This window comes from Dryobates pubescens, chromosome 39 (assembly GCF_014839835.1).
Source record: "Dryobates pubescens isolate bDryPub1 chromosome 39, bDryPub1.pri, whole genome shotgun sequence".
In the NCBI taxonomy this organism is placed as follows: Eukaryota; Metazoa; Chordata; class Aves; order Piciformes; family Picidae; genus Dryobates; species Dryobates pubescens.
In genome coordinates this window covers 3,400,484-3,416,273 of record NC_071650.1, presented here as the reverse complement: position 1 = coordinate 3,416,273, position 15,790 = coordinate 3,400,484, and the positions used below count along the sequence as shown (strand labels likewise).

The window sequence follows — 15,790 nt, the reverse complement described above, 5'->3', positions numbered from 1 at the left end:
TTATTGCTGAGCTTGTTTGCCCCCTTTTACTGCAGAGAAAGAGAATATTTCCACTCTGTTCTGTGGTTAAACTGTATGTTGAGGATATCATTGTGTACATCTGAGGTTTTACATGATCAAAGCTTTTTCTGCTTTGATGGACCTTCTCAGTAGAGAAGCTGTTTATCAGGGCAGCATAACTTCATATGCTGGGGAAGATGTAGTTATCCCTTTTGGGGTTGTGCCTGATCTCTGCGATGATGGCAGTGTGCTTAAAGATTCAGTGTGCCTGAGTATCCTAAAAGAGCAGGGTGCTGGGATGCAGGTGTGTACTCTGCATGTCTGTGAATTAAGCCCCCCAAGTAGATACTCGCCACCTTCTTCACATATTAAATGTTCCTGCTGCTTGAAGTGGTTATCACTGACAGGACAAAAGCTTTTCAGGTCAAGACCAGACAGTGGTTTTGAAGATCATCTGATCAGGATTTTGAATGGTTAGACTTCTAGGGGACTCTTGTCAGCATTAATGCATTTATACTGTCTGCATGGTGCTGCTGGGTGGTAACATCTGCCTGGCACTGCAGCTGCTATTTTATTGTCTCCTAAGAATAATTTTATTTTAAAGTTGACAGTTACAGGAAGCAAATTGAGGATTCATGCCATTGAATAGTCAGGAATATTCTTTTTACCCTTCATTTTAGAACATTTAGTTCTTTTCAGTGGGTGGATGAGTGTTGTTGGATTCCTTTAAGTGTTACTTTGTTTCCCAGCTGCTCTTTGAGGAAATTACTGAAAATTTGGTGCTGTTTCACAGGGTGAAAACTTGGTGTCAGCCAAACTATGTCAAGTTATCAGCAAGAAAATTTTACAGTAAAAGGCTGTGAGGAAAACTCTTTTATAGTAAACAATGTTTTATAATAAACAATATTTTATAGTAGAAAATAACTTACGGTATTTTATAAACAATATTTTGTACTGTGATGGGGTTTTTAGGATAAGGGGACTAGCATCTCTTTTCTAACTTAGGAAATTGTAATTGACCCATCTGAAGTCATGAAAAGGACTAGGCCAGCTGCCTGTAAGCATATACAAGGCAAGTGGTTGAAAGTGTTCTCAAGGGCGTCATCTTTTTGAAATGTGATCTCCAAGACTGAAATGGCTGTCTTGGTTGCTACTCTGAAACATTATAGTGGTGAATCAGACAAGACTGTAGAGTGAGGTGAGAGCTTTTGCTGAAGGTCTGTTTTATTTTGAGGTGTCTGCAATCCATTCTTATGGGGAAAGTTGATTTTGTTTCTTTTTTGACTTGGAATCACTTAAAATGGATTTCACAGCATGTTTCATTCACAGACATCTCTTTTTTTCTAATACATGAGCCATGTTTTTGTTTATAGTGGTCTCATGTTTGAAAAGTATGTGGAAATTGGGCTCTCTGTGACCATTTTTGTGAAATGGCTTTTCTCAGTGTAGAGTACATTGTACTCCAGAAACTGGCATTTAATGCAGCTTTCTGAGTTGCCATTTGAATGCTTTTTACAATCCTGAACAGCAGTGATGTGAGTAAAATCCTGAAACAAACAAGTGTTTTAAAACCTCATGGATCATTCTCTGCTCTTGTGTTGGGGAAAGGAATGGGCTGTTCACTAGTAGCATATTAGAGAGTATGCAGCTGAAAGAGTACCCTACCAAAAACTGGAGCTACACAGAGCATTTGCATGTGGTTCCTTGCGAGCATGGAGTTCTTGTCTTTTCAGCTGATTCATCGTATGTTTAGATGTATGCAAATGAATCCAAGAAAGATAGCAGGTGTTGTTGGCTCTGGAATTTGAATACCTGGAAGAAAAAAGGAATAATTTGAAAATATTGATAGCTCTTTAAGCAAAAATCCTAATACTGGAGCTGCTTTAGAAGAACCCTACCTTGTGTTTGGTAGTTAGCATGCAAATGAAATTCAAAATGGATTGTGAAATAAACAGAAATAACTATGTGTTTAAACCAGTGGGTAAATTGATGTTCCTGCAGGGCTGCCAGCAGAGCCTTTTAAAGCCAAACATGTTCTAGGTCTTACTTCTAGCCAACTAGTAAGTTTGTGAGCTCAAGCTCGTTTCTGATTGTGCTGAAAAGCATGGGAAGCAGTAGAGCCTCCTGTCAGCTTGATGAGCAAAGCACAAAAAAGGCCAACTTGAGTTTGAGGGTAGAGAAATGCTCACTGAGGCCACAGCTCAAGTAAGCTCTGGCCACTCAGATGAGTCACAGGCAAACTCTGCCTCAAATGATGTGAATAAAGCTTGAGCCTCCTTGTTTTGCTCAGTTATGTTATCACCGTTTACACCCTTGTGGACTTGGACCTCCTTTGCATTTCCCAGTGTGTTCATCTTTATCCCAGGCTCCTGAGCTTGAATCTTGGAAAATTCTGTCTGCTACTGCCACCATCAGTCCTTCCAGCTCAGAAACCTCCACTCCATTTGAACTATCTTGTGCTTTGCTTAACCAATATAGCTTTAGGATATTTCAGTGTGCACTGGGTTGCCTGTAAGGAGCCTTCAGAGATGAGGGAAAGGCTCTGCTAAATTAATTCAGTACTCCGTTCTGCAGAGATGGTTATGTGAAATGTTGTGAAAGTCAGTCTGCTGCTAAAATACTGAAGAAAAAGCAGCCTTGTAAAAGGGGCACATCCACTTTAGATGAGGACTGTTGTATGTGTGTATTCATGATGGAAATCTGAACAAAAAATGAATGGGATATGTTTGAAATTTGCTGTTACACAAATCCCCAAACCTAGAAAACATACATGTGTTCAGCCCAGCAGAAGTGATGACTGAATTCACAGAAGAAAAACTATGCAAGTTTAAAATATGGCTTATAATGTAATTAATCTGTCTCTTACTGTGTATTTGTAAGAGCCTGGATGAGGCACTTGGTGCCATGGGTCAGTTGATTGGATGGTGTTGGGGGATAGGTTGGACTCGATGGTCTCGAAGGTCTTCTCCAACCTGGTTAATTCTCTTCTAATTTCTATCCTAATTTCTATTTTTTAAAAACCATCTAATGAAGACAAAGACTTTTTAAAAGTCTGTAAGCTTTTTAGATTATTCTTTTCCTTGGGGGGAGGGTTTGCAGGCAGGTGAGGTGCTCGTGGTGCATTGAAGCAAAAAGTAGATTGTTCCAATGTAAAATTGCCAGTTATGAAACACTGATCTGCAGATGCTGTTTTGGTCTGTATATTTTTCTTACAAACAGAGGCTTTTCTTCTCATGAAGTGTTAAAGGAAGTCTTTCTCTTCCTGCAACTGCTTTTGGGGTTTTGTTATTTTCTCCTCCAAATGCTCTTGTCCATGGTGTATCCCTTGCCAGAAGCAAAACACTGGACAAGATTGGTATTTGGTCAGCTTTTGGCAGAATACTGATTTCTTCAGTACTCTTCTTTGACTTGTTTGGGGTGGTGTGTTTTTTATTTGATTTGGTTGGGGTTTTTGGGTGGTGGTTTTTATTTTCTTTTGGTGTGTTGTGTTGGCCTTTTTTTTTCCCCCCTTCCCCGTGCAAGAGGAGAACCTTTCTAAACTCCAATGCAGGCAAACCCTTGGCTTGAACATTCCAGTGTTAGGAATGAGAAATTTGTAATACCCATTTATAGTAGAAACTACTGCTCAGCATCTGTACCTGGACTCTGTATTGTAGGTGCACTGGAACTGACCTATGATTTTGGAGGGGTGTGTATGTAGGGAGTAGTTAATATTGTTTAAGGACAAAGACTCTTTAATTTCATACTTCAGGCAGTTGTTGTTGTGTTTTGCTGAACCACAGCAAAGCATTGAGAAGTGTTCTTGCATGCCTCTCCAACCTCTTCCTCTTCCCATAGTGTGATTCTTGTCTTTATCATTAATGATCTTGACTTCCTTGACTACAGTTTTTAAAAGAAAGAAAAACTAATGGTGCTTTGTCTTCTCTTAAGCATGGCTGGCTTGCGAATTTCAGTATCTGCCTAACTGCAAATGCAAAGGCGTTCAGTCTAGCATCAGTTGTTAGCTTCATCTGCTACAGAGCCATTTCTGAATGGCCCAACAAAATGCTCTCTGATTTCATGTTAGTAGCTCTTGCTAGACATAGATTAGCTTGACCCAAACCCCCTTCCTGGCAGAAATTTGTTTTCTTAGGACCTCCAAAGGACATCTACTCTAACCCCCTCTGTAGAGAGCAGCGGCATCCTCAACTAGATTAGGCTGTCTAGAGGCCTGTTGAGCCTCACTTTGAATATCTCCAGGGATGGGGCCCCAGCCACCTTCTCAGGCAACCTGTTCCAGTGTTTCACTACCTTCATGATAAAGCACTTGTTCCTAACATACAGTCTCAATCTGCTCTTCTGTAGTTTTCTTTCTTCTCCAGTGTTGGACTGACTTGTTAACTGCCATGTATACTCCACAGCAGAGCATTGAGGGATGTGTCTTAACAAAGTAGTGGCCAGTTACTAGAAAGATGTTGCCATTTTTGAGTCCAGGTAAGGAAGCAGGAGAGTGGTGGTTGGACCAGGAAATCTTTAAATCTGACTGAACACTGATGTGTTCTAGTATGTTGTAATATTGGTATGAAGTCTATTTATTAATAGACACATGAATTTTACAGTGGGAAATGTGTTTATGTGGTATGACAAGCCATGCTTCATGTTTTTGGGATTTCCCAAACACTTATGCTGTGAGGGTTTTCTTTTTTAGGCTGTTAACTCTTTCTGTGCCAGCAGCACAGCTGGAGCAGAGCTTGTAGTCAAAACAAAGTTCCTGTGTTAACAGCTTGCCGTGTGCTGGCTTAGCATTAAAGTGTAGTGGGAGGGGTTGAGGTTAGATACCAAAGACTGACTCTCTATTTACAGCTTTAAGATTTGGAGGAAAATGGAAAGCAAGGAGTTTCTGGGGACAGACCCAAGAGCTGGCTAAGAGCTTCAGTACATTGCTGTGAAGAAGCGTTCTGTGCTGGTGGAATGCATAAGCAACTATTTGGGCTAATTGCCAGTGAAGCTTTGCTTTGCCATTCTCTTTGAAGATTGCCTTCTTTTAGTCTCATGATGATATTCTACATATAGCTTAGCATATGGTGATAGGGCTCCTTTGGTGTCAGCCAGAGGGGTTTCTGTGTAGCTATGCCAAAAGCAATGTGCTCTTGACGCGGTGGCACAATGTCATGCTGATCTAGGCTTCTGTGTAAACTGGTGGGAAAAGGAAGGTGGCTTTGGTGCAGCTGAGAGCCTGATTAACTGAACTGCTAAATTACATAGTGGAAACTGAGGAAACTACTTCAAGCCTCTGCAAGTGCTGTTTAATCTTGATTTTTATAACCCTAATGGCAGACACAGTTCTGTCCCTTGCTTGCACAGCAAAGGCAAGATCTTTCTGGGTATATGGACTCTTTTGCCCTCTGCCTCTGTAGTTGCAAGCAGTTCCCAAGACTGACTGCAGAATGTCAGAATTCACAATTCAGGCAAAATAAGTCTTGGCAGAAAATCATCTGCCATGCTCTCTATCCCTTTTATTCTGAAATAGTGTGGTGAGGGTTGTGTGTCTGGATTTTAGACAAGGATATCAAGAAGTTTTGGTGGAAGTTTGCTGCTGCTTTGGTAGAGGGTCAGATCTTGGAATCAGCTGTAATTTCCCAAGATAAATCTCTCTCTGTTAGCTGACTTTGTGTACCAGAAGGACTAAGTGCTGTTTGGTTTTTATGCTGCACTTCTAGAAAAGCCTAAGAAGGATTTAAAGTGGAGCAGGTTGTATGTATGTGCCTTGTGGAAGTTAAGAAACTATGTCTTACTAAGTGAGCAAAAGCACTCAGTGAAGCTAGGAGAGGTTGAGGAAACTGTTCATGTTAGGAAAGAAATTGGTACAAGGAGTTTGAAAGCTTCTGGTTCTGTAAAGTACACTTGCTGTGGTTTGCTGAGTGCTTTCTAGGGCTTCCTAAGAGCCTCAGTTCCTCCTTCATACCCAGAGATGATGAGCAGTTTGTGAACTAACTTCAGTTACCATAAATCAAGCTGCTGTCAGGGAATTTTCAGGTTGTTGCAGGGAAAATTTTTCTAGCTTTTCCACAGTAACAGAATACAAGATACTTCAGTGATATTTATGGATTCACAGATTTAGTCTGCTCATGGCATACTCGGAGGTGTAAAGTAGGGTACTAGGTATGTGCTTTAACTGAAATTAGAGTCAAGTTTGAAGAGGATAGATGAAGAACCTGCTGCAGAACCTGAATCTCCTTTAATTTCTGGGACAAAAAAAAAATAGATGTATGAGGGTCAATGGCTAGAGGTACATCTATTTCTTGTTTGACATGGAATGGGACAATAAAGATACTAGGTCTGTCTGTATGTTGTTCTGTAGGTGAGTGATAATTGGTCACCAGTGGGGCTGTGCTAACCTGCCTGACATTGCTTGTGTCCCAGGAAATCTCCTATGTTTGGTGTGCTGAACAAGCACTAGTTTTGCTTGTTCCTAATATAATTGCTTTTCTAACTTACTGTGTTAGTCTAGTGTAGACATCATGGTAATTCCTTCAAAGAAAACTCAGTCTCTTTAATTTCTTCATACCTGGTATTTGTACGAGCTGTGTGACTAAGAGCTGGCTAAGCACCTTGATCCTGAGAGATGTGGTGTCAGCATGTGGCATTCAGTGAGTCACAGTGCTATCTGTATTATGGCTGGTGCAGGGAAGAAAGAAGGTAAGGTTTATCTAAAAGCTTGTGCTTGTCCTCAGAATTTGATACTGTCTTTATAATCTTCCATGAGAGTATTTAATTGTAATAAAGTAGGAGGAATTTTGGTAGGAAAGCAATGGAATGTGTCTTTAACTGACAAAAGGCTTACTGCAGCTTTTCTGAGGATAGATGTGGTTTATGTTTGGCTTTGTTTGTTTTTCCTTTCAGTTGATGCTGATGAGATAAAACGACTAGGGAAGAGATTTAAGAAGCTTGATTTGGACAACTCTGGTTCGTTGAGTGTGGAAGAGTTCATGTCTTTACCGGAATTGCAACAGAACCCATTAGTACAGCGAGTAATAGATATATTTGACACAGATGGAAACGGGGAAGTGGACTTCAAAGGTAAGACACACTGCTCTGGGACAAGTGGTGGCATTTTATTGGAATCCTTGGACCCTCAGAATTCCAGTTTTGTTTTAGCTGAGAAAGGAAGGGTGAAGAAAACTTGTTAATTGACAAAAGGCTCTAATTCCTAATGAAACTGAGTACCAGTAAAACTAGTTTCTCTGGTGCATTAGGCCAATGCACTCTTGGAAGAAAGACCTGCTTAAAAGCAGATTGTTTAGTAACAGCTTTCCAGGTCATTGCAATGTAGGACTGCTCATGAGGTATCTCTTGAGGTACACTTACTCAGACTCTTAATTGTGGTTCTGGCTGAAGGACGTTCCGAGGCTGAGGAGACAGAAAAAAATGGGGTAGATTGCATAAGCAGAGTGTTTGTGCAGAAGGTGTCTTTATCCAAATGTTCCAGATGTGCCTTCTGGAGCTTTTTGAAAACAGTCTTCTAATCTGTGAAAGTAAGACAAATACCTCTGTTGGTAATCCATTTACAGGGTTCTTTTGATGATCCTGGGCAGACTCTTGAAGTGGAAAACAGAAATTTGTGATTTCTTAGAATCACAGAACTGTTTTAGTGGGAAAAGACCTCTGAGGACAGAGTCCAACCATCAGCCTAACACCACCATGCCTACTAGATTATGTCCTGAAGTGCCATGTCCACATGTTTCTTGAACACCGCCAGGGGTAGTGACTCCACCTCCCTGGGCAGTCTATTCCAACACCTGACCACTCTCTCAGTAAAGAAATGTTTCTTAATCTCCAACTTAAACTTCCCCTGTCACAGTTTCATGCCATTTCCTCTCATCCTATCACCTGATTCTAGGGAGAGGAGGCCAACTTCCAACCACGTTTCAGGGAGTTGTAGAGAGCAATGAGGTCTCCCCTCAGCCTCCTTTTCTCCAGACTGAACAATCCAAGTTTTCTCAGCCTCTCGTCACAACACTTGTTCTCTCATTTAGCACATTCCTCCAACATTTGCCTATTGGTCATGACTGGAAAAGGTTATCAGTTTTTCTGGATTGTTTTTGTTTGCTATCTTTGTTTGTTTAGTTGGAGAAAGTTATTAAATATAATTTCTGCAAAAGCTGTTAACCTTTGCAGACCCCTTTACATTTCTCTTGGGAGCATGTGGTGGTTTTAGGCTGTGCCTTCAAAATTTAGTTACAGATTTTGAGTAGAAAAATACAAATAAATCACTGTTGGGTGTAAAAAGGAAAAGAAGGGATTATTCTAAGCAAATTCATTGGGTAAATATCTAGAATAAGAGGAGCTGTACCATAACAGTTTTTCCTCTTTTCTCTTCTGATCTCAGCTGTTTTGCTTTGCTCTGGAGAGATAATGTGCTTTGGCTGACCTTGGCTAAGTCCAACCCACTGCTTTCTCTCTCTGGGGACAGGGGTTGGGGGGGCAGTGGAATGGCTCTCCTGGTCTTTTTGACCAGAGGGTTTTCAAGTAGTTGGCTAAGTGTGAATATCTATACAACACTGTAAACACTGTATATTTTGTGCATATTCATTGCATGCCATTGTAGAGCATAGTTTTTGCTTATAAATACAGCTTCATCTGCTTCTAACTGAGTTGGTCTGTGCTTGTTAATGCTGGAGGAAACTTCAACCTACTACAGAGAGCTACAGTGGAACTGCAATGTTGAGATTTTGAGACTTGCTTGGTATCAGTTTTCAAAGCACTAGGGGTTGTCACAAATTCCCTTGTGAAGAGCAGGCAGTCATGAAGGATGATGGTGTGTTGTGGGTGAGGCTGTTCCTCTTGGGTGGGAACAGGAAACTGTCAGAATCCATTTTGTATAGCAAAATGATGCTGCATGTAATAAGTGGCAATGAATTCTCTTACTGTCACCTTGTCAAGTTTGATTTGTGTCTGAAGGGAAGCTCACAGGAAAGGGTTTATATTGAAAGAAAGTAGATGTAAATTGGATATGAAGAAGAAATTGTTTTATTATGAGTGGTGAGACACTGGAACAGTGTGTCCAGAGGAGTTATTCATGCCTCATCATCGGATGTGTTCAAAGATGGGACTTTGAGTAGGCTGATGAAAAATGACCCTGACCGTGGCAAGGAGGTTGGATTGCATGATCTATAAAGGTCCCTTCTGAGCCAAACCCTTCTGTGAGTCTCTCAAAATCACTAGTGTGAAGAAATGGGCATTCTTTAAAGACTTACTGTTTTTAACTTTTAAGCAAAGTGGTTAAAAAATGAGCAGTCATGTGTTTTGCTGATAAATCCTACAGGAAGTGTTGATTTAATTCCACAAACCATGATTGAACTGTGCTAGTGCTCTCAACCTGATGCAGTGTTGCCATACCTCTGTGTTCTTCCTGTACCAGCCTGCAGTTTGGCTCTGCTGTCATTTTTACCACCAAAATTTCCTTAAGAAGTATAGTCACGGGATCTCATCCAGACACATCACATCCCAGGGGCTTGTTCTATTTGGCAACACAAGAGTTTGCTCCTGGGATAATGACTGCAGTGTTGAACAGTGCAGTTTTTCTGTTTACCCTATTTGTTATGGATCTTTTTAAAAACGAGATTTGGTTTAGAGCAGTTCTCACTTTTAATGTAATTCTTGCTTTTAAGTTGAGGAACCATTCTTGAGAAGAGCTGTACAATTAGAATACCCTCTGGAGTAGCTTTAGGAGAGAGCTCTATGGAGTTTTGTATCAGAGCCTTGGGAAAGTCTAGCAACAAAATGACTTAAATACAGCTATGAAAAATGTCTGTTCCATGAGCTCAGTATTGGATTTGGAGGACTTCCCACTAAAGAACATTAAACTACCCCACATGTGGACACTGATGTGCATGAGGTAGGCAATATTTTAAGGTTTTGTTGGGTAATTTAGATTCTGTTTACATTTTATAAGACTTCTGAATGTTCATTTCCTTTGTTTATTGAAAAAAAAATTACGGGTTTTTTGTAAATGTTTTTCTTCCATTCTTTAGAATTTATAGAAGGAGTCTCCCAGTTCAGTGTCAAAGGAGATAAGGAACAGAAGTTGAGGTGTAAGTATTTTGATCTCCTTCAGCAAAAATCTGTTGATCCTTATCATATCCTTGTGTTAGTGAATGATGAAAAATGAAAGTAATCTGGATTGGGGGCTAAGTGAGAAATCATGAAGGAAGACTGTCTGGGGTTTGCACATGCTGTGTGCAAATCTGGGGAAGAATGTTCCAGTGCTCTTTTTGTGAGGAGGGTGTGTGGGGGGTGCTGCCAGTTGCTTCCCAGCTAGAAGGAAATAATGAATCTAAGATGCCTTGGTTTGCAAAACTGTACAGCAGTGTGTGTTGCATTGTGGGACTGCAAGAACAATTGCTGCTAGAACAGAGCTGCACTAAATTCTGGTTTGAGACACACAACATGGCCCAAAGTGTTGGGCTGTGGCTCGCAAGAACTACGACTGAAATATTTCAAAATGAATTTAATCTTCATGGCAAGCTGTGTGCAGCAAGGCAACTAGGCTGGGATGTTGATGACTGTTCCCTGCAAGGCTGCAATGTTTCCTGCTTGCCAGTGAGCTGCTAGCTGGGTGGTGAAGGTTTTCCAGTTGAGTGGTTATGGAGTTCTGCAAGTGCTGAAACCATTTTGACTGACATTTCTCAGGGGAGTGTTTTCTTCTCAGTTTGGTAGTAGCACCTTCCGTTGTATTGGTTCTCCTGTTCCATGGTTTTCAGAGTGAAGTGGAAAAGCTGTTAGAAATGTCACCTAAATGGCAATGGTTTTGTCAGGTTGTTCAGGGTGGTGTCCTTACTTGTGTTAATGCAAAGCAGGTGAATGATTGCTGTCTTGCCATCACACTGGTCACTGAGAGCTTCACACAGATGCCGGTGTTCTTTCTGCAGTTGCCTTTCGCATTTACGATATGGACAAAGATGGTTACATCTCAAATGGGGAGCTCTTCCAGGTGCTGAAGATGATGGTTGGGAACAATCTCAAGGACACGCAGTTGCAGCAAATTGTAGATAAAACCATAATTAATGCAGATAAGGATGGCGATGGAAGAATATCCTTTGAAGAATTCTGTGCTGTAAGTAACCTCTAAAGAAAGCTTTGGTAATCTGGAATTTAGAGGGGAAAAAAAGGAGGCAGAGTGCTAAACAGTATAAAGCAGAGCGTTTCTTCTGCTCTGACAGCAGTCACTCTTTGAGACAGCTTTATTATAGGAGGCATTTTTTGCTTCATGGCTTCCAAAGGAGCAACACATCCTGTGACATAGGAGCCAGTTGTGAATCTTTCCTTTGGGATGCAATTTTCCCATTGATTCTAGCATGCCTGAAGATGATTGTCCTCTGAAGGAAGCAGAGTAATTGCTGAGTTGCTTTGTGATGCACTGCACACAAGACCAGTCCTGATTATTTTTGTATTACAGGCAAAAATGGTACAGCCTGCCGTGAAGACATAGGTTGGATTGCAGTCTCTGTGCTGGTAGGAAACAGCAGCTTTAAAGAGGAGTTGCCAGTGACTGGCTTGCTGTAGGAGGCTGGTTTCCTTGTTTCCAGCCTTGACATTTGGTTAAAGAAACAGCACTTGCAGGTGTTTTAAATGTCTCTAGCTCCTTCATGGAAAACACCAAAAGAAATTAAAATACGGTTGGACAGGCATGTGCAGTCTGCTAAGGGAGGAAAACTGCTTCAAACCACCTGGAAGCTGTAAAGCCAGAGTAGGACACAGCAGATCTCTTTCAAATAGTGTCACTGTCAGAGGTGGTGCCTGGAAGGGTGAGGTGTGTTTTGTTCCCCAGAGGTGAACTCCAGGTTAATCTCCCAGTCTCTAACCTAGGTGTCTGCTCCAAATCGCCCTGCAGAAAGATTTATCTTTGTGGGGTGTGGAGAGAGCCTGGGGAGATTACCACCATCTGCAGGGATTTGAGAAAGGCCAAGCAGTGGGATTTGTGTCAGTTGCAGGGAGCGTTAACCCCCCCAGTGCTGCTCTGGAAAAGCACAGAGAGCTGAAAGGGGAATTTTAGCAGCTCTGGATTTCACTGAGCAGAGTGATTGAATGTAGCACTTGGGACTTGAAGGGGCTGATTTTCACCCGTGTTGCATATTTAATTAGCAGACAGTGAATTGTAAGCTCTTTCTCTCCAAAGAAAAAATGTAAATGACACATTGGAAGGTGAACATCTGAAAATGGCACCGAGTGCTCACACATTGTTTGAACTGGTGCATTAATGACCAGGCACCTGGGTGCATTGCTCCTTTCTTACTCTTTGAACTTATAACCTCAGTTCAAACAGGACTTGTTCGTGTTCCTGACCAATGTAAGATCTGGGGGGGAAAAAACCCCACATAATAAATCTGTTTTCCCCCAAGGTGTTAAAGCAAAACTTTTCTATTGTCTGTGTGTTCTTTTTGTCAAAATCAGCTGGTTTTTGTGGCGTTGTGTGGTCAACTACAAAGAACTCCGAATGGGTTGTAGCACAGACACCTGGATTAGTGAAATGCCTGTTTGTCTCTTGCACGGTCTTCCAGACATCCATCAAACATCACCTTGCCCTTGCTTTCTTTTGTGCTTTAGCTTCTGCCCAAACCTCTTGTACTGTTTGGTTTTCCTCTACCTGTTTTTTAAAGTAGTTTTGGTTTTTTTGTAACCTCCTGACAGCTTTTGTTCCTGCAATCCCTTACTCTCTTGGTCTGGCATTTTACCGTCGGATGTTAGGCCATCTCTCTGCACACACTTTCTCCCTTGTGGCGTTTGGCCTTTGAATTTTGCTTGTGCATTATAAAAAGTTTCTCTGATATCACCCCTCTCCTCCTTTCTCTGTGCATGAATCATACACCTCTGAACACTGATCTTTCTCTTTTGGGTGCCTGCAGCATTATCTGAACTCCTGGTGCCTTTCCTGAGGCCCTCTGCTTCTCCTGTAATGATAGTTTCACAGGGCGTTTCAGAACTGAAGTTAGCCTTTCATTTTGTGTGCTGAGACAGAGTAGGTCACAATGTGAGATGAGGATGGAAAGCTAAAAGGGTGCAATTTACGCTTATTCCAGCCCTGAGTGTGTAAATTGCACTGACATCTCTGCCTTGGGTAATAGGTAATTTGTGGACATACCTCACAGTACGTGCAAAGTGTCAATTAGAGAGGCTGGGGGAGGTCCTGTAATTGTGATCGACCTGACTGTATCTTCCAGAGCCATTCTTGAGATCTTGCTGACTTTCAGTTCATCTGCTCATGACCACTTTCTTTTTCTCCCAGGTTGTAGGAGGCCTAGATATCCACAAAAAGATGGTGGTAGACGTGTGACTCTGTAGGGCACCACCCAACACTTTTGCTTTCTTCTCCATCTCTGAAGATCTGCTCAAGACGTCCAGCAATGCTCTCTGTGTATTTAAATGGAAGTATTTTTCTCTGTGAAGCCACATTTTCCAACATGAGCCTCATGAAGCCAACTAAGTGTTATTGAACTTTGATTCTCTCAATAACTCAGTGTAGCACTTTAAAGTCTGAAGGACAGCAAAGATGGAAAGAGCATATCAGTGTGGTGGAGAAAGGGAAGGGGTTGGCTTTTAATTTATTTTTCTTCATCTTTTATAACAAGGAAATATCTATATATATATATGTGTGTGTGTATTTATATATAGATATATATGTAGCTTTCTATATGTAGTAGCTAGGTGGGCTTTAATTTAATATACTTGATTCAGAAACAAAACTAGAGTACAAAGTGCCAAGCAGAATATTAACAGTTCAATATATGGATAATACATCCTTACTTTTATTTCACACAGTTTTATATATATAGTAGAAGAATGTAAAATTTTAACTGGGTGTTAGGTCAACTCTCTTCCTGTGACTGTTCAGATGTTTCTATATATTGACTGGCTGACAAAGCATTGCTTCTTATTAATTCACCTTAATGACATTTGGAAGTGGGTTTTTGTTTTTGTAACACAGGAGACTAAGTTTATTTATACCTGTTAATATATTACCAGGGACTGTGTCTCTCTTCTCAACGACTTAGTACAGTTCTAGTTCATGTGAGAATATAGTTTAATGCTACTGCCAAGAACCAGCCCTCGTGTGCATACAGTAACTGCAGAATGCTTGGATGGCAGCTAGATTTTTGTCACCTAGGAACTGGGAACAGTTACAGCTGTCCTGAGGTTAAGGCAAATCTGCTGTTCTGGGTTCGTGTCAGACACAGCTGCTCAAGGTCTTAGACGCATTCCTGATTATTTTTTTTCCCTCTTGTGCTTAGCTTAATAAAATTAGGATCAGTGTAACTGTGCAGGATTCCCACCTACTTATTTTATACAGTACTTAGATGGAAAAAAAAATGATGTTCTTGCCATTTAAATTCTGTTGTTTCAACCATGGTAGTTTCCCCTCTGCATTTAAAGAATACTTGCAGGTAGCATAAATAACTGGTAATATTTTATATATATATATGTATATAGGATTCATACGGGGGGAAAATCTTGCTAACCTATGCCATAGAGGAGGAGAACTTCACACTATCTAAATTTATACCTCTCACAGTTCTCCAGCCCTTTGCCTGGAGAACGATGTATTTTTCTTTTCTAGATTTGTCCATATCATGATTTGTAACGGATGCTAACTTGATACATTTGTGTGACATAAAAGTAGAGAGCTGTGTTTTACAACTTTATATCATCCCTTCCCTTTTCTGCAATGGTACTATTGGCTGGAAGGAAAAAACCAACAAAAACCAACAAACCCCCCCACAAAACCATTTGCTAGATTTTTTTAGGACAGTACTATCTTTCCTGTAGAGTAGTTTTTTCTATTGAAAGAAATTGTTTTATAGTCAGCAGTGGGAAGCACAGGTGGTCTGAATCCACTTCAGTCCAGCACCTGTCTGCCATAGCTGTTCCTTCAACTGAGTGCTGCACATCATGGGCTCTGAGAGAGAGAAATCCAGGTGCTTGGTGTCCTTGCATGACAAGAAGTTTTGCATGTAGATCGATTTGAAATGTTCCTCTTGTTTACATAATTTGCATAATTTAAAGGATGATGTTGCCAAACTTGGGTCAATGTTCATGTTCAAAACAAAACTCTCCACTACATGTAACCTCCCTTCCTCTGGATCAGTACGTGGTTTATAATCCCAGCCAGTGGTTGCAGCTGTTCCAGTGTCAACTGCCATGTGCTCTGCTTCAAGGGGGAACTACTCTTTTGTGAATTTGTTTTTTGTACATAAGTATTTGTTACAAACATTTTAGCAAATGCTTTGGGTTTCTCTTACTTGCTTGTGCATATCTTGGCTGGCATCCTAGAAATTAGTGCTGATGTTATTTCCTTAGGGGGAGTGGAAGGGGAGGGATGAGGTGGGTTTGGTTGGTTTTTTAATTATTATTATTTTCTTTTTTTTTTCTTAGTTTGTGTGGGGAAAATGATTTATGTTGAATGTTTAGTTTTTCCTCTGCATGCTCCATCATACATTGTGGGAACTATAAGAACCTTCATACTATATGAATACAAAATAAAATATTTGAACCTTGGCTGGGACACTTCACTACTTACCTGGACCTTTCCTTTTCAATTTAAAGCAGCTCCACCTCTTGCTCTACAGAAAAGAAACTTTGCTGTTCACAGCTTTTGTTCCTTCTTCCATTATCAAGATTTACTGAAAATCAGTACAGACACTTTCAGCATTTCAAGACCATTTACCTATTTTTTTTCTCTTCTTAAAGGCACATCTGGGTCTCTCAGCCAAATACCTGAGTTGGATCAAATGCCTTGTTTTAAATCCTACTACAC

The 15,790-nt window shown here is 40.8% G+C and overlaps 1 protein-coding gene across 1 annotated transcript in view; it reads left to right on the top strand.

The window, feature by feature from the left end:
- Positions 1-15,396, top strand: part of PPP3R1 (protein phosphatase 3 regulatory subunit B, alpha) — a 38,780-nt gene extending 23,384 nt beyond the window's left edge. The window contains exons 3-6 of the mRNA XM_054177248.1: positions 6,883-7,059; positions 10,014-10,073; positions 10,911-11,095; positions 13,265-15,396. Coding sequence (XP_054033223.1) covers positions 6,883-7,059; positions 10,014-10,073; positions 10,911-11,095; positions 13,265-13,312 — 470 coding nt within the window. The 3' untranslated portion in view covers positions 13,313-15,396. The remainder of the gene's footprint in view (positions 1-6,882; positions 7,060-10,013; positions 10,074-10,910; positions 11,096-13,264) is intronic.
- The last annotated feature ends 394 nt before the right edge of the window (positions 15,397-15,790 follow it).